This window comes from Aotus nancymaae, unplaced genomic scaffold, assembly GCF_030222135.1.
Source record: "Aotus nancymaae isolate 86718 unplaced genomic scaffold, 86718_ANA_hifiasm-v0.15.2.pri h1tg000007l, whole genome shotgun sequence".
NCBI classification, from domain to species: Eukaryota; Metazoa; Chordata; class Mammalia; order Primates; family Aotidae; genus Aotus; species Aotus nancymaae.
Genome location: NW_026988418.1, coordinates 35,363,336 through 35,389,964, shown reverse-complemented (window position 1 = coordinate 35,389,964; position 26,629 = coordinate 35,363,336). Strand labels below are relative to the sequence as shown.

Genomic DNA, 26,629 nt, shown 5'->3' with positions numbered 1-26,629 from the left:
GACTCCACTACAGTGTTAATGGAGGTCACGTGGGAAGCAGTAATGAGCAGAATTCCTCTCCCAGCTAGAGTAGTTACAGTGGAAGCCTAGCAGGGAACCCGAGTTTCCACACCAGCCAACCAGTAACATGGAGTTCCTCCTCCCCAAGAGTCAATGAAAGTTGAGTGGGGAACCCAGACTTTCACCCCAATCTGGCATTCATAAGTGGTGTCCTTTTTCCCCTGAAAAGATATCAGAGGAAGACTACTAAAACAGATGATTTAAATAATTTTCAGATTCTCTTAATACATAAATACACAGTTTTCAATAAAAGTTATTTACTATACTAAGAACCAAAAATATTTCTACTTGCAAAAAAGATCAATAGGTGGATGCCAACATCAAAATTACACAGATGTTAGAATTATCAAATAAGGATTTTGCAGTAGCTATTATATAAAGGCTTTAATAAACAATAAATAAATATTCACAAAAGAAATTAAAGAATGTGGACAAAGAGATTCAGCAAAGAAAAAGAGTCTCAGCAAAAAGAAAAAAGATGCAAAAAAAAATTCTAGAACAGAAAAATAAAATAACCATAACTTAAAATGCAATGAATGGGCTCAACAGTAGACAAAATAAAGAATTAGTAGAGAATAAAGAATTAGTAGGTCTGAAGAAAGAAGGACAGAAATTACCTAGGGTAAACCACAAAGAGAAAGTAGATTAAATAAAATAATATAAATCCTCAGGGAAATATGAGACTATAACAAAAAATCTAACATTTGTGTTATCAGAGTTTCAAAAAACAAAGAAAATGAAGGTGCAATTACCAATAATATCCAAAAATTTAGTGTAAGACATAAATCTACAGATTCAAGAAGTTTAGCAAACCTAGAACAGGTTGAACCCAAAGAAATTCATAGTAGAGAAAACATAATAAAACTTTTGAACACTAAAGACAGAAAAAAATAGAAGGTAGCACATGAGAAATGAAACTTTACCTACAAGGGAAAATTTTTTGAATAACGAGTTATCAGAAACTATAAGGTTCAAAAAATGTGGCACATTTTTCAAGTGGTAAAAGCAAAGAACTGTCAACTAAAAATTCTGTATTGAGCAAAAGATAGTTCGGGAATACAAAAAAATCAAGGAATTCTCAAAGAGATACTTAGAAATTTTATTTCAATGAGGAAAAAACAAAGAAGACAGAATGAACAAAGGTATAGGTAGATAGAATAAACTATCCTTCAAGACTTGGGTTTTCTAAATTATGTTTGATAGTTGAAGCAAAATGTATAATGCTGTCTGATGTGATTCTCAATGTATGTAGAAGAAATACTGAAGCCAATTATAAATTGGGAAACAAAAGGGATTCAAAGGGTAGTAATGTTTCTACACTTAGCTTATAAGGTAAGGTGCTGACACTAGTAGACTGTGACAAGTTGGTGCATATAACACCTAGAATAATGACTAAAAATCCTATACAAAGAGATACACTAAAAATGCTAAAATAAATCAAAATACAATTATTAAAACTGTTCAAATAACCCATGGGAAAACAGGAAAATATAATACAGAGAAAAAAAAACAGAAAAAAAAAATTTAAATGGCACAATTAATCTCCAACACATCAGTAAGTAAATTAAATTTGCCAATTAAACAATGCACATTTGATAGAGTAGATTTAAAATATGACACTGACATATGCTAGCTACAAAAAAACTCACTTCAAATTTAACAATATAGGTAGGTTGAGAAATTTAAAAAAACAGAGAAATATATGCTATTGCAAACAAATGAAAGCAAATGAGGCTCAATTCATATTAGATACTTACACTTCATAAAAAATTGCTAGGGGCTGAGAACACCATTCCTTAAGGAGAAAGGAGTCAATCTGTTAGGAAAATACAGCAATCCCAAATGCACATCATCAAACCAGAGAGCTGCAAAATGTGTGAACCAAACCTGATAGAATTAAAAGGAAAAATAGATGGATCTAAAATCATAGTTGGAAACTACAACATTCCTCTGATAACAACTAAAGAATGGCTGTTTCAGTATTCCATAATCAGTCATTATAATCCTTCACAGGAATAGACAACAGAAGAAAAAGAATCATGAGAACTGACACAGAAAAAGCATTTAACAAAATTCAACACCATTCGTGATTTTTAAAAAAGTTTTCATAAAACTAAAACTACAGGAGAAGTTTCTCAATTTTATAAAGAACATTTACCAAAAAAAAAAAAAAAAAAAAGCAAAGATGGCTATACTCACTACATCTACCCAGCATAGTATTGAAAGATCTAGCCATAAAAATAAAGCTATATAAATTAAAAAAATAAGGAAATGAAATAAAAGCTGTATCAACTGAATAGGAAGAAATAAAACTGAATACTAATCTTAGCTTATATGAAACAATGATATATGTCAAAAATCACAAGATATACAAAAAATAAACAGAATAAATGAATTTAGTTAGACGATACAAGATTAACATAATTAGCTACTTTATTTTTATATACTAGGAATGGTTAAGAAAGTGAAACAGGTATAAATCTTATAAAACTTAAACTTGTATGCAGAAAACTATACAATGTTGTTTCAAGAAATGAAAGAAGTTCAAATAAATAAGAAACATGCCATGCTCATGGATTGGTAGTCTCAATAAATAAATCAATTATCCACAAATTGACATATATTTTAAACAAAATTCCTATCAAAATCCTAGCAATATTTTAAATATACACAAACTTATTCTAACTGTATTTATATAGAAATACAAATGAACTTGAAAAGCTGAAATAATTTTGACAAAAGAGTAAAGTGAGAGGAACCATACTACGTCATTTGAAGACTTATATATAGTTAAAATAACCAGGAATGATGGAGGAATGGACACATAAATTGAACAGAATAGAGAGCCCAGAAATAGACCTACATAACTAATTTTTGACAAAGATGCTAAAGCAATTCAAAAGAGGAAATATAGCCATTTCAAAAAGTGGTGCTAAAATGGTATTGGAGCAAATGAATATCCACAGTCAAAATAAATAAACAAAAGAAACTTTATCTGAACCATACCTTATAAAAAATTGACTCAAAATGAATCATAGATTTAAACTGAAAACTATAAAACCTTTAGGATAAAAATCATAGAAAATCTTCAAAAAGTAGTGCCTAGTGAAACTTTTTAGGTATGATACCAAAAGCATAATTCATAAAAGAAAAAAAGAGTAAACTAGACTTCCTTGAAATTTAAAATTTTTGCTTTATGAAAGGTACTGTTAAGAAGATGAAAAGTTACAGACTGGATGAATATATTTACAACTGCATATCTGAAAGAGGACTCAGAGCTAGAATATATATGTTTTAAAAAACCTTTCAAAACTGAACAGTCAGGAAAAAAATAATCCAGTTAGAAAATGGGCAAAACAAAGAGACATTTCACTGAAAAAGACACATGGATTGTAAAAAAGCACACACAAAAAAAGATGTTCAACATTACTAGTCATTAGGAAAATGCAAATTAAAATCACAATTAGAAACCATTACAAACCTATTAGGAGATAAAATAAAAACTAGTTACAATGGAAAAAGCTGTGAGGATGTAGAGTAGCTAAATTTCTCATGCATTACTGTTGGGATGTATTATGGCACAGCTATCACAAAATAGCTTGGCAGTTTCTTTTTTAAAAAGTCAACATGCATTTATCAAACAACATCACAATTATACTTCAGAGTATTTATTCCAGACAAATAAAAACAGGTCCACACAAAAACCTGTACATGATTGTTCAAGGTGGCTTTATTTGTAAGTGCCCCAAACTGGAAATATCAAAATGTCCTAAAATAGGTGCATAAACAAATTATCATACATGCATTCCATAAACTACTCAGCAACAAAAAGAGAAAAGAATCTAAAATCTATTGATATAAGAAATAACCTACATGCAACTCAAGGACAATATGCTGAGTGAATAAAAGCCAACTTCAAAATGTCATATACTATATGATTTCATTTACATAACATTATCAAAATGAGAAAATAGTGATGAAGAACAAATTAGTGATTGTTCAAATCTTAGAGGCGACTGAAAGACAAGTATTTTTTTTTTGAGAGAGAGAGAGACTCATATTGATAAGATTATAAGGCCAGTTCAAAAATAAACCTGAAGTTAGTAAACTCGCTGAGCAGGAGTCCGAGATTTGAACCAACCTTCTTTCTTAACAGTTTGTGAGCATTACACTCATTTCATAGGATTCAACTGGCTCTACCAGAAGTAGATTCTTTTTTTTTTTTTTTTGAGACGGAGTTTCGCTCTTGATACCCAGGCTGGAGTGCAATGGCACGATCTCGGCTCACCGCAACCTCTGCCTCCTGGGTTCAGGCAATTCTCCTGCCTCAGCCTCCTGAGTAGCTGGGATTACAGGCACGCGCCACCGTGCCCAGCTAATTTTTTGTATTAGTAGAGACGGGGTTTCACCATGTTGACCAGGATGGTCTACGATCTCTTGACCTCGTGATCCACCCTCCTCGGCCTCCCAAAGTGCTGGGATTACAGGCTTGAGCCACCGCGCCCGGCCAGAAGTAGATTCTAAGTAGGAATGCTTCAACACTGTAATCTGTCCTAATTCCAAATTGGTTTTCCCCATATAATAGTTTTCATATAGTTTCAAATAGCAAAATTTTTCAAGGTCTACGATGAAAACAAACAAAAACAATATTATCAACAGCAACAAAAACCAAGACTTTTCTACAGTTTTTGCTCTCATATGATTTAAGGAAAAAAAAAAAGCCTTCTTAATGTTCTGCATTTGGTTCTATTTAAATAAAAGACAATTTATAGTATAACCATGACCCGAAATTTTATCTATTTCAAAGAGTTGAGGTGACAAGAAATACAGTACAGGGGCACTCAAGGCTTGGTATCTTAAAAAATCTTCTTTAAGCAGAGATAAGGAAGACATACCCATCATGCATACAGATGAACAGGAAGTAAACCAATGTGAAGGTTGATTTTATCTGTCAACTTGACTAGGCTATGCTACTCAGATTTTTGGTAAATACTAGTGTAGATGTTGCTATGCAGATTATTTACTAAATGAGAGTAACATTTAAATCTATAGACATTGAGTAAGGTAGATTACCCTCCATAATGTGGGTGGGGCTCATTTAATCAGTAGAAGATCTTAACAGGAAAAAAAAAAAAGACTGTGGTCCACTGAAGAAGAGGGAGTTGTACACCTGGACTGCCTTCAGACACCAGCTGTAACATCAACTCTTCCCTGGGTCTCTAGTCTGTCAGCCTACCCTGCAGATTTTGGACTTGTCAGCTTCCACAGCTATATGAGACAATTCTTTAAAACAATATGTGTGTGTGTGTGTGTTTGTGTGTGTGTGTATAAAATGTATAATGTATATGCACACAGACATACATCTTTTCTATTGATTCTGTTTCTATGGCAAACCCAGACTGATACAGTCAGTGTTCTCACAAACTTGCAGCTCAACTTTGTGTAATCTAGGCAAAGTTTCCAGTACTGATATCCAAGAATGTTTATAGCATCACTGTTTGTAATAGACAAGTAATATAAAACATATCTTCCAAAACTATAATAAATATATAATTGTACCGATATGCTATGAAATGCTACATGAATTCAACAAATGAAGGAACAGCAGCTGCACAACAGCACAGAGGAATTCTAACATAGGATGTTAAGCAAAAGAAGCCAGAAACAAAAAAAGTATATGTTATAATTTTTTTTTTTTTTTTTGAGACAGAGCTTCGCTCTTGTTACCCAGGCTGGAGTGCAATGGCGTGATCTCGGCTCACTGCAACCTCCGCCTCCTGGGTTCAAGCAATTCTCCTGCCTTAGCCTCCCGAGTAGCTGGGACTATAGGCATGCGCCACCATGCCCAGCTAATTTTTGTATTTTTTTTTTTTTTTTTTTTTTTTTTTGAGGCGGAGTTTCGCTCTTGATACCCAGGCTGGAGTGCAATGGCGCGATCTCGGCTCACCGCAACCTCCGCCTCCTGGGTTCAGGCAATTCTCCTGCCTCAGCCTCCTGAGTAGCTGGGATTACAGGCACGCGCCACCGTGCCCAGCTAATTTTTTGTATTAGTAGAGACGGGGTTTCACCATGTTGACCAGGATGGTCTCGATCTCTTGACCTCGTGATCCACCCGCCTCGGCCTCCCAAAGTGCTGGGATTACAGAATTTTTGTATTTTTAGTAGAGACGGGGTTTCACCATGTTGACCAGGATGGCCTCGATCTCTTGACCTTGTGATCCACCCGCCTCGGCCTCCCAAAGTGCTGGGATTATAGGCGTGAGATGTTATAATTACATGTTATATGATACATTGTAGCTTTGTATGAGTACATGTAAAAGACAGTCATTCTTTCAGAGGGATACAAAGCTAAATGGTAAAAACATAAAGAAAATGAGGAAATGAGATGATGGTGAAATATTTACAGTGGTTACTTTTAAGGTTCCTTCATTTGTTTTACTCATTAAGAAAATGAGGAAATGAGATGATGGTGAAATATTTACAGTGGTTACTTTTAAGGAAGAAATGGGGGTTATAATTTAAAAAAGGCTTGCAGAAGGCATCTGGGGTGTTGGTAATTTTCTGTTTCTTAATCTGTGTGGAATGGAATGGATGTTAACTTCAAAATAATGCTTCACTAATCTGTACCTTCACATATTATGCACTTTTCTAAAAGTGTATTGTTAAAAATGTGTTGTATTTCAGAAAAAAAAATTAAATGTCATAAACATGGGTGGCTGTTATAAATTTGAAAAGGTATTTGATATAGCCCTTTTAAAATAATTCCACTTCAAACCTGGTTGACTTTTTCTAATCTTAAGAAAAAACAATGATTTACTTACCCATGAATATCATGACTTACAACAAGAGGGATAAAAAATCTCAATAGTTCCTAGAAGTGGACATGGAGTGAAGTGGCAATAGTTATTTTCTTTCTGCTTAGGGCTATGTTTTAAAGTCACATTTTCACACTCTTATGTTATGCAAATTATATTAATAGTAAAAATTTTCCCAAATTAGAAGCTACCAATTCCAGTCAATATGTCTTCATAAGTTTACACAGTGAGGTACTTTCTCTCTTCACAGGCACACTTAGACACAGACACACATATATCAATTATAGAAAAAAATGCTAAAAAGTCAAAATTAACAAGCTATAGTAGAGCTTGAAAATATATAAGTTAAACATCTTTGCAATAAATATCAGAACCTTTTAGGAAATTAAAGAAATTACACAATAGAATGAAACAGAATAACTGATAGAATAAAATTTTACATTCTTCATGATCCAATAAAAAGTATCAAATTTGATGTTTATTTTTGAATAGAGGTGCTTTAGTTTTTTTTAATATGTGAGAAAAAATCTTAAATAAATGATCATTGATTTTCCTGAAACTCATTGTAAATTATCTAATGAAATGTAGTTAAAGCTGTACTTGTTATCTTAGAAATAGAGTAGAAATTTCAGTTACTTAAAAATGATTTCTATCCACACCTACTATAACAGTGTTCTTTCTTATTTAAGTACTTAGGTGAAAGTACAAGGCCATTCTATGGAAATGGTTTGAAGAGCTTTGAAAGTAAAGTAGGTATCTCTACACTCCTCCAAACATACAAACACACATATACACTTCTAACTTCTTTGCTTACCGTCAGTGCTTCTAGTGAATAGATAAGATGATAAATCAATGATAATTGAATAAATATATGATATTTAAAGAGAGTGATCCCTTAGACAAATGATTTTGTTTTTTTCGTCTTCTTTATGCAATAGCCATTCCCAGAGTGAATAATATGTAGCTGTCACAATATAAAAAATGCAAAGATTTACATGGGTTATTGCCCAAAAGAAGCTCACCATTTACTTATACTTTTATTTGGGGGGAAAAAGCACAAAATGACTATTCCTTTCAAAGACCTGTTAGTTCAACACTTGCTTAAATAAAAGAACCCCCCCTCACCTACTTTACAATAACATTTATAACAAAATTACACATTTCAACAATATAGAAGACATTTGTGGGTGTATAATTGTAATATTATTTGAGCAAGTCTCCTACAATCTGGGAAGAAATCATGGAAAGATGTTTGGTTGTGGTCAGCCATTAAATTAATTGCATCTGTGGTAACCTGGGCTACTCAATTACATAGCAGGTAAATGTAGAGACTGAATTGATGAGAAGGAGCTCTTTTTGTAGCTAAATAATTCAAATTAGATGTTTTTGACCAAAAATCTGCTTTATTTTATTTGAAAAACACAAGATGGTAAAAATTTGGGAATTGTAACTCATAATGAAGTGGTTCTCAACTTGGAGTGATCCCCTTCCCAATTCACAAGACACTAAGCAATGTCTGGAGAAATTCTGGGTATCACAACTATTGGCATCTACTAGATAGAGGCCAGGGATTCTGATAAACATTTTCCAATGCACACAGAAGTCCCAACGCTCCACACAAAAAAATAATTACCTGCACCAAAATGTCAAAAGGGCCTATGTCAAAATGACTGAGAAACATTTCTGTAGTAGAAGATTCCCTACTTCTAAACAAATTTCATCAGCTTTGTATTTCTCACACTGACCTAAAATTCATCAGCATGGGTCAGTTTTAGTTGGCAAGGTACTCCAAGCTTAAGGCAGCTTAATTCAAATAGAGAATCAATTATGGACCAAGTTAGAGAGCTATTATTCACAGGTACAGTTTCTAAGGGCTTTCTGACTGTCTCCTTCAGGAAATACAAAGTGATCTCATTAGCTCCTTCCATTAGGTCCTGGGACCTGTCTTGGCTAAAACTTCTCATGCCCACACAGTAATGGGTAACAGCAGGAAAGATAAAGCTAGCTTTATTCATTCACTACCAATAAACAAATATAAACTTACATTCTATTTTTTTCCATTCTAACAATCACAATCACACTGTTGAATAAAAATCCAGTTTATTAAACTAAGCAAGCTTAAGAAGCTTCCTTATAACATTACTCTTTCCAACATCCTTAGGGATTCAAAATACAGGTCACAGGGCATGAAAGGCAGGGGTGGAATCAATCTAGATAATGGAATAATCTGCTATCACAAACAGGCTCCACCTTTCTCCTTCCAGACTAACTCCCTACTGATTATTACATTTCCTGAAATACTAGAAGTTAAGCTTTTAAAACGAAAAAAAGAAAGGTACATCATTATAAAAAAAGTAACAATTAACTTCAATGTCATTTCCTTAAAATTCTATCCAAAGGAGTATCCCATTACACCCACTCCAATATTCGCCTCTAAAACGTTCTAAACAATGCTATTACTAATTCCTCTACTTCAAAAAATTCCACTAAGAAACTATTTGCTATATAAGCTGGGTTTTTTTTCTTTTTTTCCTCATTTTGTTGTTTGGTTTTGTTCTGATTTTCCCTCAAAACGAGCCAAGACGCCCAGAATTTAAGTCTCTGTTTGGAAGAATTTTAGGACCTCAAAAGCAAATATTAGAACCGACGTAAAAGCCTGTCAGATTTTTTTGCCCTTAGAAACGTTTAGGGAATAGGAAATCATAAGAGCTTTTAAATTCATCTTCTCTAGTCAGAAGACTGGCAGTAGTACAAAGGTCAAGAGAGGCTACCCAACCTGAGATTTTTGGACTTGCTGTAAATAGTAATGACCTATCTGTAAATAATTTCCCCAATAATCCAGACATCTATACACTAAGTCCAGCTTTCTTTAGATGGATTCTCTAAGAGCTAAGTGTGATCTGTGAATGATAGTTGAGATAAAAACTAGAAATAAGGAAAATAAACTCTTTGTCTTTAAAAGAAGTGGCTCCAGTTTCCGTTTACAAGCCTGAAGGGTTGTTGTACATATTAAAACTGCTGCATAGCTCCATCCCTGGTCAAAGAAATCCCTCCTCCTACCACCCCTACCCCACCCCCGTGGACACTGAAGATGTCAGATCTCTGGGAAACAGCAGTTAGAAAAGGATGCTTTTCATAGCTTGTACTAGAAAACGCTGGCACCCCCATCCCTGCTTAAAATAGCACTAAACTGAATCACAATGCAGGAACCTATGCCTCCTGTATCTCTTCAACAGAATCTAGCTCGTTTTTAGTGAAATGATAAATAATACTGCATAGTTTTGCCCATGTATGTGACATGTCAATTCTTCTAATCCCGTTTGCCCTACATAATTTTATGCTTTATCCATCAGCGTGCCACGCAAGATAGAAAAGTGCAGTTAACACGATGACAGTGTTAGCTAGGTATCTGGCATCGATATTACTGAGAGTCTGTCATTTGACAATTATTTCCCTAGCATACCAGACGGTAAAGAAAATGTTTTCATTCATCCGCAAATGACTAACATTTTATTGATGTTTCAAAATGCTGTTGAAACTACTGCACTCTCATTTTCCGAGTCAGTTTTGAGTTAAGGCTGAATACTAACATCAGTAACTCCTGCCGCAAATGTCTCCGTTAACTGCCCAGCCTTGGAGTGTCAGTTCAGCAGGGAGGTGTTGCTAGTTAACATTCTTCGATAAGCCAGTCTGGGTGGTCACAGGTGATGGGAACCCTTCCCTTTCCCCATATATCCCCGTGCATGGCGATAAAAATCACTCCGAACGCTGCTACCACCAAGCAAAACGACTCCCTGCCTGCCTCGTAAAGAGCTCAGTCAGGGGAGGCAGCCGGATGCTGACCCCTGCAGAGAGTATTGCTTCGGTGCGCTTTGCCAAAGGACCCTGCGAGCATTATGGAAAACGAGTTAGGGATGTGTGAGGTTTTGCTTTATTTCCTCCAAAGGAAGAACTGGGATCTGGCAAAGATAATCTTCAAAGACTGCTAACGGGGGATGGGGTAAAGGAAGGGAAAAAGTGGTGGTGGGGGTGGGAGCTTATTTTTTAATTACTTATTTCTCACTTTCACTTCTCCGCTCTGCTTCCCAAACTCCTCACTGAACCAGATTGATTGGTGTAACTGCTAACGACACAGCCTCGGTTCTCGCATTGATTTGCAAATAGCCCAGAAAAGCTTAGGAATCCTGAATCTGGAAATTAACTCAAGAAGGAAAGCAGAAAAAAGAGTAGGGGTCGGCCCCATGCCTAGTATCTCCTTCTGCCTTGGGCCAGGACAGGGCTGGAAACAGCCTGGCGAGCAGCGGAGAGGCTGCAGCGTGGGGAAGTGGGGGGTTACCGCTCCGCACCGCCGAGGAGCAAGCCTGTTCAACCCGGTTTGGAGGTTGTTAAGAAATACAACCCTGCGACTGCTTAAACCCCTTAACTCTGCTCTGCCTCGACTCGGATGAGCCGATCATTCGTCCAGATAGCCTCAAATGGGTTAAACTGCCTCTTACATAACTCGACTGCCTGGCTCTACACAATTAAAACACTTGATTGCAGTCTTTTCCCAACTCTGCCTCCCAGCACGACCCGCCCCGTTCCTCCCAGCGCGCATGCGCGCCGCGTGTGCACAGGCCCCTGCTGGCCCGCGCGCGTACTACACACTCTCCGTCACATACACACTCCATGTTGACCATAAACACTCCCCCTCACACACACAACTTAGTGTCAACACGCACAGATAAAAGAGGGGCGTCCTGCATCCCACACTGGCGGACCCCACAGACGACACACAAGCTGCTCTACCGCAAGGCCTTGCACCCCCTCGTGTCCACGCAAAAAGCAGCGCCCCGCCACCGTCCCTACCTATTCCCGAGAAAAGGCAAAGAGAGAACTAGTTGGCTGCTCATTAACTGCAGCACAGCAACCCAGGCGAGATTAGAAGAAAACAAAAACCAAAAAAACAACTCACAGTCGCCGGCGTCACGATGGCGCCGACCACAACTTGGAGGACTTCAAACTTACGGTGCCTCGTGAGGTAAAACGCACAGGTGAGGGAAGGCAAAGCGCCCCTCAGCTCTCTTCACCCTAGCCCCGACACGGAGACTTTTCTAGCAAAGCATCCCTCTAAGCGCTTACGACAGTAAGGAAAGCCTTCATTCTACGGTTCCTCTCTCTTCCCCCTCAGTTTGCATAATTGTCATACAGTCCCTCCTGATATTTTTTTGTCTTTCTTTTCTTTTATCTTGCTTTATTTTTTTCTTTTTTTTCTTAATTCCCCCCCTTCTCCATCCCCAGTCCCCGGGCGAGGTTGCTAAGGAAACGGCCGCTTGGCAACGCGCGCGAGCCCGGGGGCCGGCGGCCGGCGCTGCACCCCGCGCTGCTTCTGCTGCTGCTGTAGCTGCTGCTGCGATTGCAGCCGCCGCCGCCGCTCGCCCTGCCTCCTCCTCCGCCGCCGCACCTCCTCCCTCACTCGCCGGCGCGCTCGCCTCCTCGCTAGATGGTGTGCGAGCCGCCCGAGAATTAGACACACTCCGGACGCGGCCAAAAGCAACCGAGAGGAGGTGTAGTGTGGTGCCAGGGGGAGGGAGGGGAGGGAGGGAGGGAAAGCGAAGAGGAGGAGGAGGGGAGACAAAAACACCGAAAAACAAAAAGAGAGAAACAACACCCAACAACTAGGAGGGGGGAAGAAAGAAAGAAAAGAAACCCACCCACCCACCAGAAAAAAAAAAAAAAAAAAATCCTGTGGCGCGCCGCCTGGTTCCCGGGAAGACTCGCCAGCACCAGGGGGTGGGGGAGTGCGAGCTGAAAGCTGCTGGAGAGTGAGCAGCCCTAGCAGGGATGGACATGATGCTGTTGGTGCAGGGTGCTTGTTGCTCGAACCAGTGGCTGGCGGCGGTGCTCCTCAGCCTGTGCTGCCTGCTACCCTCCTGCCTCCCGGCTGGACAGAGTGTGGACTTCCCGTGGGCCGCCGTGGACAACATGATGGTCAGAAAAGGGGACACGGCAGTGCTTAGGTAGGAAGAACGGCGTGCTTTTCGTACTTGTCTCGGTCTATCTTTCTGTCTCTCTTTCCACCCTCTTTACCTTCTTTTATAACACGAGCAATCATGCTGGTGGTGCTTATCGTGGAAAGACCACATCTCAATCATTCCAGGTGCAGATCCTTCCCGGAGCCCCGGCCCGTTTTTGCTGGGGCAGGTAGCAAGCTGGACTCGTGATGCTAAAGCACTTTGCCGGAACGCCAAGTAGCCCGGGGATGAGTGAAGTGTCAGGTTTAGAAGGAGGGGCAGGTGCCACTTTGAAACTCAATGTACAAGGTCTCTGTTTTACTGTCATGGGGTACTCTCAGAGAGTCTGGCAAGTTTATCAGATTTGTTTCTGTTTTACTCCAGCATAAGCGACTCTTTCAAACTGCTAGCTCTCTGCTCCCATTTATTTTCCCTCTCACTTGGACACTTAGACTCGATTTCTTGCTGTTTAGCTTTCTTTCCTTTTACCGCTTTCTCCTTTCTTTCTTTTCTCCTTCCTCCTTCTTTTATACCATTTTCCCCACCTCCTTGTTACTCCCTTTCCCTCCAGTACCTCTTTTCATATCTTTTCCATTTCTTCTGTTTTTCCCTCCTTTTAAAAAATTTCTTCGCATATTTTCTCCTCATTTTTATCTCCACGGCTCTAATTTCTGTTCCTCACAATTAATGCCCTTTCCTCCTCTCTTTTGCTCTTTTCCCTTTTGTCCATTTTCTTCATTCCTTGTAATGTTCCTATTCTGTGCCTTGTCTTCCCTCTTTTGATTCCCACTTCTCATCCCTCTCCCCATACCCTTTCCCACCCCTGTGACACACACAGGAATGGTCACTCTTCCCTCTCCAGTACCATATACTCACCCTCATAAATCTCATTTCCATAAACATACTCCCTCACATACTCTCACATCCTCACACGCACTGGCACTTCCATGCTCCAAGAACCATCCACATTCAGACCCTCTCTCACTGTGTAAAAGGCATACTCTCCTTCTCTGTTCCACATTGTCACTTACACATGTGTACACACTGCCTCTCTCACCCGCTCTCATTCTGTCTCTCCTCTCTTTTTCTCTTTCTGTGTCTTCCTATCCCCTTTCTTCCCACCTTCCTCCCTCCTTCAGTCTTCAGTTTTTCTTCTTTTTCTCACTTTCCCTGTTTCCTTTCTTTCCCCTAAGCTTGAGCTCTGAGGTGGTTTGTCATTAATGAACATCCACACTCTGATTTTACCCCTAAGCAACACTGCAGAGTGGGAGTCCGGAAATATTTTATTACCTATGAAAATACAAATTGATGATCAGCAAAGCTTAGATCTAAGCAAAGCTAAACGCCCTCATTCCTTCATTTCGTTCTCATCACCCTCCCTTCTCCCCCTGCCACCCAACCTCACATTTCCCTGAAAGATCTTCTTTCTCTCCACTGGGTGGTAGTTGGCTTATAAGTGTGGATTGCACATCAGTGCACATGACATGTCTAAGTGAAAGAGAGTGGGAAATGTTTCTGTTTGAATCATGCAACATATTTAAATTTAATGATGTGGGTGTGGTATATGACTTACAGCTTTTGGAACATGCCTATGAGTTCAAATTTGGAACACTGTCGTAATTTTTAATATTCACTAATACGTATGTTTTTAATAATCTGTGTTGTGAATATAAAATGTCAGTAACTATATACAAAAGTAACTAATATCTTCGTTATTACATATTTAAAAAAACTTTTCATTGTTGGTAATAGTGATAAACTCTTTGTCACAGAGATAATATAAATTAAGCCTGTATTTACTCTTTATGTTAAGTTTGTTTTAGCAGTTTGAACAACAGTGGTAAGGACAAAACACTATCTTCAGAGGTTGCAAACACCCATCATGGGAGCTGCAATATGTATGTTTGTAGCAAGCAACACATTGCTTATTTGTAGTGAGCATTACTATTTCCACTCTAAAGGATTCAGGAGACTGCTTTTCTTTCAACCATGGATCCTGGCATTTGGTTTCCCATACAAACAACAATTTAATAAATACTATGGTTAATTAAAATAGCTGGACCCACATTTTGCTTCCAGGAGACCCATGTTTAGTTCACTCTTTGCTTCCAACAGTGAAGCTTCCCTAATATGTGGGGACCATATATTTCCAGTGTTGTTGGTTTGGTGCAGCCCTTGTTTACTTTGTGTGCTCTGTACCTCATCCATTTAGATTCTATTTCCCACATTTTGTGATATTTAGGGAGCTTTTGACTTTTAAAGTTGTTAAAAAGAACAGAGTCTCTGTGGCTTCTCACTAATGTTTCTAACAAATTAGGTTTTAGTTTTTAATAAACAATTATTTTTTGTCATATGAAATAGAAATTTGATCTGCATTACATTTTACTCAAAACAATTTGCTTATCGTAATTCTGAAATTCTCTAAGAAGTATCCAGTTGTTGAACTTCTTACATTGTCTGTACATTTTAAACTAATTTAACATGTGTATTTAAAAGAAATTATCTCTCCATTAAATATTGTCAGTTATTTTTTCTTGACTCTTCTCTACAGCTGGTAATTTCCTCTATTCATGGACCAATACAGATAGAGCTTAGGACTATTTCAGGATAGGCAACTCAGGTGATGTATTTTTTTAATCAAGAGTAATGTCACAGTCATATTTTGTTTTTTCGTTGTATATTTTAAACCATATCTGTTGTTATTCTCTAATTCATTAGAAAACAAAACAAAATTCTACCCTTCAAACATACGCCCCCGTCCCATCAACATACATGAAGTGCTCAAGAGAACACTTAACTGAATTACATGATATCATTCATCAAGCTCAGCACAATATATTCTATTTTTAATGTAACATATTCCTCACAGTGTCTCTAATAAAAAACAAATAGTGGCATAACAGTTATCAAATAACTTTAAGTGCTAAAGGCCTTAAAGTGCAAACATGCCAGTCAGTGACTCTGTTGCTTGTGGTTACTCTAATGAAACAGAAGTTTAAAGGTCAAATGATACATTTCTGTCTCCTAAGTGCCAGAATGTCTGTTTTTGCTAAGAAGATCATGACAAAAAAAACTTTCCTTAAGTGGAGTTATAATACCCAAGGGAAATTCATTCTGATATCTACTAACTATGTCTATCATTTTGTAAATCATCTTTTCCGTTTAGCTTAAATACGGGATTTATGATGATATTCTACTTAATAATTTTAATAGTTTTATCATTTTATCTTTGTCTTTTAGAGTTAGCAAAGCCATATATATGAAGTATCAAGATGTTCATTACTTTTAATAATATTACCCAGTGCTAAATTTCTGAATGATTCACTTGAATTATTTGGACCTTCTTGATAAAGTATTTAATGATGCAGATATTCAATATAGTTACGTTTGATATTTCCTTTTCTTAAGCTTTGAATAAAATACATTGTAATTTGCTATAAACACAAGTTGTTTTCATTAACTTATTAAATATAGACTTCAATTGCTACTGCATTTAATATAAACAATATTTTATTCTTAATGCAATTTGTTAATCTTGTATGGAGACATTAACTTTTTCTCCAGTCTTTGAGTTTCATTTTGTAGTACATGGAAGATCTGAGTTAATGTGTCGTGGGGCTGATCTAGCAGAGAACAGGAAATGCTAGAACTACACTGGTTATGCTTCAGAACCCAGTGTTTCTAGAACTGGAGAATTCAGGAGAATAGAACTGTGCTCTAGAACAATACATAAATTTCAGAAGACTAAAGAAATCATTTTGCAGTAACTTTAATATGAATCAGTTGCTTTACTCTTACTTTATTAACAAATGCTGTTATATAAACATGTCAAAAATGTTTAGTACTCCTTGAAGAAATACTATGAACATCCTCATTTACATTCTCCCAGTGCCTGCACATTTTTAAAACACGTGTCATTTTTAGGCTAATTTTTTTCAATCTGTTTCTTATTCAGTCCTTCTGTATGAAGTTTGTAGTTTTTTAGCCGCCTTTCTGATATGAATTCAAAATATCCTATTATCTGCTTGTCATGCTTTAATTGAAGAAAGGAAGAAAGATTCTTTCCTTAATTGTGATATCTTCTTTTACCTTAGCAGAGTTGAACACAACTCTTGTCATTTTCATGCAATAGATTTGAATGGAAGTTATATGATATCCTACTATGATATTGTAATATGAAAGAAGGCTTTTGCTTATTGCACATGTCTACATTATTGGAAACCGCAAAACTTTTACAAGTAGATTTATGAATGAATATAACAAGTATTTATTAGTGCTTATCCTATCTGTTCACTGCATTTGCCTTTTGATTAGACTACATTAACTAGTTGCAATTTGAAATGTATGCTGTTAGTTACAATAAAATAAATGATTCCTGTATGAGAATACAGAATTACCAATAGTAGTAAAAATCAGTTATGCTGTACTTTTGGAATATTATTTGAGAGTCTCACATTTTCTGTTGAGTTACTTCTATACACTGATGCATTATACATTCCAAATATACTGTTCAGCTGTACAGGTATATTTAATTATGGATGTTAAGGCACTATTTTAAAACCTATATGTTTATTAAATAGTATTATAAAATATTTTTTAAATCTTGAGTTTTTTTTTAAAGAGGAGGGATAATAGATTATCAGAATAGTCCATCTGAAAAAATATATTCTAGAATATGGAATAAATGCTCTGTGTTACCTATGTTGATTTGCAGAACTGTTCTGTTGGCAAGATATATTGCCTGATACATTAGTACACAACTATTTATTAATAAAAGAACAAGATAATATTTTTAATTTTCTAGATAAATTTATTTTGCCCAGTCTTTTTAGTTCAGAAGAATTCAAAAGCCCATGTAGTTGTACAGATCTTTGAACACAAGCATGTTAATGAACTACTTTTTAAAAATGGATTGGCTTTACAATTAACTTGCTCCGTGGAATAAGTTTGTTCTGCAATACCTGACTTCTAAAGAACTTACAGAAATGTTCACATCTTAGTGTAGGTTTAAGCAGAAAAGTTTGAAATGCAATGATCTAGTTGTAAGATTTTGAAATGTAGTTATAATTTTAAGAAGATCTCAGATTTTAAATTACATAGGAAGGCTTTTGCCCTTGACAATTATAATCAGCAGATAACAGGAACAGTTCAAAATAGCAAAATGTCTGTTGTGACCTCCTAACATTTATTTCTGTTTCTACCTCGACTTATGGAGCCTCCTCTTCCTTTCTCCTAAGGCTCTAATTAAATGAAGTCAATAAAGATACAGAGGTAGAAAGAATTTGCTATTGTTATGAATGAATAACTCAATTGTAAAAAGTAGCCACATGCCCCAAACCATAGCAGAACTTTTGTATAATTTTAACCGTCTCCCAGAGGTAGGTCAACAGTACTTTATAAACCGCAGTGTATTGATACTAGCTGATAGAATTTTAATGTGGTCATATGGCTTTGATTTATAATGTTGAGGATGCTATCTATTGGTGTAGTGGTTTCTAAGCCATATCAAGTTCCGAATCCTGACAGAGGACCTTTGATGCTCTTATAAGCATTCAGCTGGCATGGGTATTGGTCTCTTAATCACTTTCTCTAAGAAAAGGGGAATAGAGGAAAGGAAGGAGGAATTTGGCAGTGTTGCCAGCATTAAATGTTGCTCTTTTGAATAAAAGCCAATACATTGTACTTTGCAAATAGCTGGTAATTTACTCAATTTAAGGAAGATGCTTATAATCCTTCTCAGTCCGGAACAAAGTTGTTCTTTACTGAATTTTTCTAAGACATTTGGACTTAGGTCCAGTGCCCATATTCATGCTACATGATAGAGTTTGTGTGTGTATTAGTGTGTATTTAAAGCTGTGGTTGCTGCCATAAAGTATTTAAAGGTTTTAGATGACTTAGAGGGCCATGTTTAAAATGTGTGTTCTGTTGTCTTCAGAAACCCCTTTCTTTTCATGCAACTGTTAAATTTAGAGGTATTAATGAATTTAAGAGATATTGTGAATATAAGAGCTGTAATCAGAAGATATTTTATATATTTTCTTTAATAACATTTCATCCTATTATATCAGGGTATCTTATAAATCGAAGAGATCATGAAGTTTTTCTAATTGTATAAGTAGAATATTTATTACAGGACAATATATGTAGGTACATAATATTTGATTTGTAAGCATTTATCAAATTAATAATTTGGTAATTGATCAGTTGAATATAAAGTGGCATGTATACTACTTAGCATAGTGCTTGGTAGATTATTAGTGTTTGAAACCCGAATGTTGAGTGAAGGGAGAAGAGAAGGGGAGGAAGGGAAGAGGAAGAAAGGGAGGGAGGAAAGTAATTTAAGCTGTATTTGTGACTTCTCATCAAATTACCTTAAACTTAGATCACTTGGGATAACATAGCATTAAGCCCAGAAATTGCATTATATGGAACTACAATAAGAAACAGTATATTTAATTTCATATAATTTATCAGATAACTGAAATAATTATAAATCTGTAACCTTCTGTATTAGTCTGTTTTCATGCTGCTGATAAAGATATACACAAGGCTGGAAAGAAAAAGAGGTTTAATTGGACCTACAGTTCCACATGGCTAGGTAGGCCTCAAATCATGGCAGGAGGCAAAAAGCACTTCTTATATGGTGGCAACAAGAGAAAATGAGGAAGAAGCAAAATCGGAAGCCCCTGATAAACCCATCAGATCTCCTGAGACACATTCACTATCATGAGAATAGCATGGGAAAGACTACCCATCCCCCCAATTCAGTTACCTCCTCTGGGTCCATCCCACAACATGTGGGAATTCTGGGAGATAAAATTCAAGTTGAGATTTAGGTGGGGGCACAGCCCAACCATATCACCTTTCCATGATGAAGTGATATACACTGTATATATTGAAGTTTGAAAATTATATTTTTCATTCAAGTGTATGTCTTAATTCTTAGTTACTAGTCTATATTTATTTTAGAACATAGATAGTAGCTCTAAACCTTGGCTAGCAATTGGGTCAGGAGCCATTTTTTGAAATACGTTCACAAAAGGAAATTATATATACAGTAAGTGCTCATTTAATGTTGTTGATAAGTTTTTGGAAACTCTGACTGAAGCAAAATGACATATAAAGAAAACAAATTTTCTTGCCTTATCAATGTTGTAAGGAATCAACATGGAACAAAACAGTGTTATTCAATTACCTGCTGCACTGTTTCACCTAAAGTCACAGCTTCCGAGAATCTATTCACATAGTTGGGGAATTATAATAAATCTTTGAAAAATCTTCTGTATCTCTTTCTTGAGCTTATGCTTTTTATCATTTTTGTTCATAGCTTATTGGTACTAGATGTGAAGTTACTTTTGCTTATTTGCAAAGTTTATTGTCTATCATGATTGCATAGTTTTATTGAAATTGTTCTTGCTTTGAGGCATCCAGAATGGAAGTGAGTATAGCTTGAGTTCCTGCTTCTCTACTTACTGACTCTGTGACCTTTAACAAAAACCTTGCTTCCACAACAGAACTACATGGATTAAATGAGATGTTGCATGTAAAATGCTAACAGTATATAACACATAGTAAGTACTAAAAGTACGTTAGCTAATAATTTTATGCTGCTTTTTCTCTCCTAAACTCCCTTTGAAATTTATTGGCAGTTGACTCCAAACCTGGAAGTAGAAATGCACTAAAAATGTTTTAGCTGTTAGGGTGCAGACCCAGAGTCCTCAAAAGAAGTGGAACCACAAATTTTATACTCAACAGACTGGTGGTGATTTGATTCACTTACCAGAAGTGAGAGAGCACTGTAATTGAGTGGTAACATGTAACATTGAGGACATCAGTGAGAAATGGAAAGAAACAGAAGAGAAGAAGTAAGAGTAATTAGAAATATGTAATGGCAGTGAAAGAGGATGAAGATTAACATTTGTGACAGAGTTTAAAATGGAAAATGGGACAACTAGTGATAACATTGGAATAGTTGATAAGAGGACCAGCATTAAAAAATAGCAAACTCTGGATTATGGATAGTGTAGCAAATAATTATTAAGGATTAAATAATGTGTTTATGGTTCCTCGGGGCATCTGTGTGTTATGCTGAAAGCAATGCAGTTCAGAAGCAGTAGGTATGGGCAAGATCTTTCCCTATACATTGCCATTGTAGCCATAGGCAATATACTGAATAAAAGCACAGAATTATATATGATTGCTTGCTCTAATTCTACATAATTGCAAAATGCATAGCAGAGTGTTTTACGGTCATGATGATGGAACCATCAATATTATGATTCAGATTCAATTCACAGTCCCAGAACATCTACCATATATGATATACATTCACAACTATGTACAGTAAGGTATTGCTTTCCCAGTCTTATAGCCAAGCAGGTTGGCAAGGGAAGATAACTTGACCCAGGTGGAACAGTTAGGAAGTGTCTAAGCCAGAATTCAAATCCAGGTCCTTTATCCCAAGCCCAGTGCCTTTCTCATTATCTTGTACCTCTTACTAAAAGTGATCAAAACAATTGATAAGTATGTTGGCTATTCAGTTATTAAGCATATACTGAATACCAACTTCCTTTTAGCTGCTAAGTCTACAGTGATTAAAAATGTCAAGGAAGTATGTTCTATATTTTTGGAAAATGTGAAATTGTTTAAATGAGACTACATATTTGGCATATGTATTAAATGTATGCATTTACTAGATAGGAAAATTATGAATTTTAAAAACTACTATAGATATTCTGAAAAAAAAACCTCTAATCCAAAAATGATTCCATCCCTAATGATTACAAGCTATTGATAACATAATAGAAAAATAGCTATTGGACATCACTTGTAGTTAGATATTATGTATTGGTCACTGCAATGAATCCTCACAAAAAACTATACTTTTTCTACTTTCCAAATGGAGAACCAACCTCATAGAAGTTGAGTAATTTTCCGAGCTTTATTATGGCTATTAATGCATAACCAGGATTTGATTCTAAGCCTGTGTGTCTCCAAAGCTCATGCTCATTTCCTTTCAAAAGCCACAATATTTCTTGAAGGTTTTTTGTATTCTCTAGGCCTTAAAATAAATGAAAATCAGTAGTTCCTTGTTATAGTATTCCAAGTCCCTAATTTAATCATCTGAATGCCTATCCTGATATAAACCTGAACAGCTGAATCACCTTGATTCACTCCTTTGAAAGGCATTAGGCAGCCAATAATTTTAAGCACCATTATTTCCCAAGATAGGAAGATTCGAAGATTCAAAGACCTATAAAAGCTCCTTGTACTCCAATTTCAATAACATGTCAGTAGTAAGTTATGGAGTCTTATGTTTAATTGCCATCAATGAATAAAATCAAACATATTAGATATATTGCCTTTTTCCGCTGGCTGGTAGAAGTAGTTTATACAGTTTATAGCCTAACTGAGTGAAAACTTGTTTGTATCCAGTAGTACATAATTTAAGAATCTTTTAAAATGTGCTTATATATCCATCTTCTAGAGACTTTACATGTATACTCAAGAGAAGTGTAAAATTTCACGATGGCTGTGGCCGCTTTGCATATCCAGAGCTTTTCCAGTAAAGTAGTGTTTTTGTCTCATATTGTTAAAATTGCTTTCAAACCTTTATAACCCAGTTCTAGCTCCTCCTTTGCATTCCTACACACTTCCATTTTATATTGTTTATTCTATCAATTTTATATTACAGTCTGTTATCTAATTCGGCTCTACACAAGACTGTAACAGTCAACAGCATTGATTTATATTATTTAAAATTCTTAATCATGTATATTGCTATTTGTATGAATATGTTTACTAAATTCTAGAATCCTCGAATTAATTTTTAGTCTTTCTTTCTTTGGAGATTTATTTTTTATTTTTTCATTCATTGTGTAGTTTTTTCCATAGGCACCTTGTTATTTCGGGAGTTCATTCACCTAATTTCAGCATTAATGCATTGAGTCTCTGTAGTATGCTATGCACTTTTTGTGAGTTTAAGATCCAATGATGATAAGTTCCCATCTATTGAATTTACATTGTAATTCAGTCTGTATTCTTAAACCCTGTTGTGTGTTATAAAAAAGTTAAGTGTGGATCTGTACTTCACTAACTCTTAGCTTAGTGGCCATAGTAAGTTATTGGGCTTTTCTGAGACTCAGTTTTCTTGTCTGTAAAATGGAAATATTGAGAGTGACTCCCATACTTATTGTGAACACTGTAATAATATATGTGAATGTCCCTAGAACAGTTTCAGACACAGTTCATGTTCTTTCATTATTAGTTTTCTTTCTTATGCTGCCTTCTTCCTCTTCCTTTAATATAGCTATAATTTATGGCCAGAACAATCTAGTTAAAGAAATTTTTACATGTTATATTGTACTTGGTGTATTGTTTGCTCTCTAATAACTTCTGAGGTTTACCTATTTTTAATTCAAGGCAGCTTTCTGATACTGTGAAGAGTAGAGGAAGTCTGAAGGTGTGATGACCATCTCACACATATTGTTTCTACTTCTTGGAGTTATTTTTTCTTCATCTGAGATGATTTTCCTTCATACTGTTCTCCCTGTAATGCTTTTATACATGAATTTTCCCCTAAATTATCATCAGTTTTGACATATTCTCAGAGTCCATGAAGGGTTTATCTTCATTATTTCTTTTGTTAGCATCATAATCTTCTTACCATCATTATGTGTTTCTTCAATAGACTTGTATTTTCTTTTTTCTTGGTTGAAGCATTATGTGTAAGGGATATCTGATGCTATATTTTACCAACAAAGCAAACAATATTTTTAATTCTTTTGCAAATAATTCTTCATTGAAATAGCACTTTTATGCTTCTCTGATTTTATTTTATGAACTATTTTGACAAGTCTACTCCCAGTGGAACGGATGACACTTCTCTCTAGCAATTTCAATAATTGATGAGTTGATTTTCTGAATTTTCTTATGGCATTCAGAAATTCTGTTCATGTTTGACACATGTAACCAGTTTCTTGCAAACAATATCTGGACATTTCTATATTATCCAGCTTTAAGTAAGACACAATGCGTATGTTAATATGGGGAAATCACTAAAATGTAAATTCTTGATAATTTTTTTCACGTTAAAATTCCTTTTCATCTTCCTTCTCCTATATAAGAATATACTATTCTTGCTGTTTTAAATTTCTCATAAAACTTTTTAATAGCCTTATTATTTTCCTACTTACAGTTACCCAGGCATATGTATATAAGATGGGGTTCTTGAAAATAGTGGCATAATTCTATGAATTGTTTAAAAAATTGGATCAGGAAACTGATTCCGATTGGCTACCTCACTATAAAATGGGTTAATGATAGTGCCTAACCTATAGGTTCTAAGAATTAAATGAGATAAACTTTGGAAGCTCCTCAACATCATGCCTGGTACAAAGCAAACAAATGTTGCTAGTATGATTTTTGTAAATATCAACAGTAAACCTTCATAGATATTATAGGGAATTAGCTGATAGCAACCAATATCAATCAAGGTTTTCTGATAACGTGATTACTTCTTTACCCTCTGGTATGCTTTAGGGACTTATTAATTATTCTTTATTTCAGATAGGACCTTTTGCTATTGCCATCTCTTGTGTGGGGCATTCTCCTCCTCAACCATTGATTTTCCAAAAAAGGAGATTTAGTAACTTTCTAGTTCTATTCTCTAAATGTAACTCAATGGCATTTTTTTTTTCTCATTCCCACACACATTTGTGAATGTATTTGTCTAGTGAATTTATTTACCTTCCATTTAATACAGGATTTAACAAAATGTGTTTGGTGAGTGTAAAGAAGTTCTTTTATTGCATTTTAGTTATTTATATGTGTGTTTTATAAAAGACTTCTACCTAGCTATAGACCTGGTGAAGAAAGAACTGTTACCTTAATTGCCTTTGAATCACTTAAGGCTTTGAACAGGCTTAGTGTGTAGAAAACTATTTGTAGAAATAAGTGAATGATCTATAAAAAACTTGTTTCTCTCAGTAGAATCTTTTACATGCTTAGTTTAACACAGTGTATGTACTTATGGTACATATGCATTTTTAATTTATTAAGTTATTAAAGTTTGCTATTAGTTAACATAGTTTATATAGATCCCATTTGAAATATATGTTAAGGTAAATATGTATTGCCATTTCCAATTCTTAGAGTTCATTATAATGTTATGTCAATTATTCACCAGAAGTTTTGTGAGGCCAAGGGCACACTTTTCTGTAAATATCATTGTCATATTCCCAGAAAATGTTAATATCAATAACATTATAATGATATAATAACATGGACAGGAAATAGTCTCGCAAAAGATGATCTTAGGAGTTTAGTAAGGTACTATTTTTAAAAATGTAATACTACCTCAAAGTAAGATTATTTTTGGAATTTTATTTAATAAAATCACTTGAATTCTAGAATGCATGCTGAAGTATTTTTTTGAATAGAGGATTATAAAATATAGGATGTCATAACTAAGGAAGAAAAATTAAGTCCTTCCTAATAGGATTAATTAAATAAACTTCAGATTTGGAAAATTCTTTTGAATATTCTGTTGTGATAATTATGGCAATCCTATGATTCGTATAGCCTATTATGAAAATTGTTTTTAAAATTTATAAATATAGGAAGCTTATTGAAGATTTTTAAAATATCTTTTAAGTTCTTAGTAGGTATGCTTGATACTACATGTCTTAAAAGATTTAAGAAACAAATAATTCTTAGTTTGGTTTTAAAGATAAAACTTTTAGTTTCTGGTGCCTACAGGGTATAGTACCATTTAGTGGGGCATTCGATAAATAGTTTATTGATTGAATATATTTCATTTCTTTTAAAGCTTAAAATATACTTAACAACTGACTTGTTATTCTGGAGTAAATTAGTTACATACTTTAGGTTCAAATTAATTCTTAGTTGTTAAATTGGGTGTTTACATACCAGTTATTTTTCTTAAAGAAAAAATGTAAAAGGAAATTTGATATACTCAAAGATTAATGGAAATATTGAAACTGATTGACCTTAGTATCACAAAATTAATTAAAGTTAAAGGCTAACAAAACTATCTTCTTAATGAAAGAGTCAATATATTATCTATTTTAAATGATTTTCATTTGGCATCATCAGATAGGTTGGTGGTTAAACAGGCAAACAGCTATCATTAGTCATGCATAATTAAAACAAAAACATTGTCCAAGAGTTTAGAATAAGTGTAAGCTAGAGAAAAAATCTGCTATGTAAGGCATATAGAAATTAGTAGTGTGGTATATTCAACTTTGATTAATTAGAAAATGTTAAATTATTTGCAACTATTGAACTATTTTATAAAGAAATAACAGTTGAATAAATAACCTAAAACTTAACACAGTAGTTTATAATAATTATAAATTTATTATATTAACATAATCTTCAAAAAAAAACCAAAGACCTATAAAATAATTTCTTACTAATATGTTTTTAATCTGTAGAAAAATTAAACTTTGGTAAATTTTTTCAGATTTCTCTTTATGTTCAAAATTGTAGTTTTCTAAGAAGAAATCAAGTATTATCATTTTAAATGAAGATTGTCTTATCACTGAGAAAGTCTATTCAATTTTAAATGTTTTATAGGTGTTAGTAGGGGCTGTATTTTCTGTCATTAGAAGTAGTTGATCCCAGTGAGGCAGGCATATCACAAGGTCAAGAGATCAAGACCATCCTGGCCAACATGGGGAAACCCCGTCTCTACTAAAAATACAAAACTTAGCTAGCTGTGCTGGTGCACACCTCAGC

General features: G+C 35.2%; 1 protein-coding gene and 1 long non-coding RNA gene across 2 annotated transcripts in view; one reads left to right on the top strand and one right to left on the bottom strand.

Moving 5' to 3' along the window:
• Nucleotides 1-12,163, bottom strand: part of LOC105710432 (uncharacterized) — a 302,331-nt gene extending 290,168 nt beyond the window's left edge. Inside the window, exon 1 of the long non-coding RNA XR_001105784.2 lies at nt 11,830-12,163. This is a non-coding gene — a long non-coding RNA (uncharacterized LOC105710432). The remainder of the gene's footprint in view (nt 1-11,829) is intronic.
• Nucleotides 12,164-12,439: 276 nt separating this feature from the next.
• Nucleotides 12,440-26,629, top strand: part of NEGR1 (neuronal growth regulator 1) — a 936,395-nt gene continuing 922,205 nt past the window's right edge. The window contains exon 1 of the mRNA XM_012442497.2: nt 12,440-12,874. Within this exon, the coding sequence (XP_012297920.2) occupies nt 12,699-12,874 (176 nt within the window). The 5' untranslated portion in view covers nt 12,440-12,698. The remainder of the gene's footprint in view (nt 12,875-26,629) is intronic.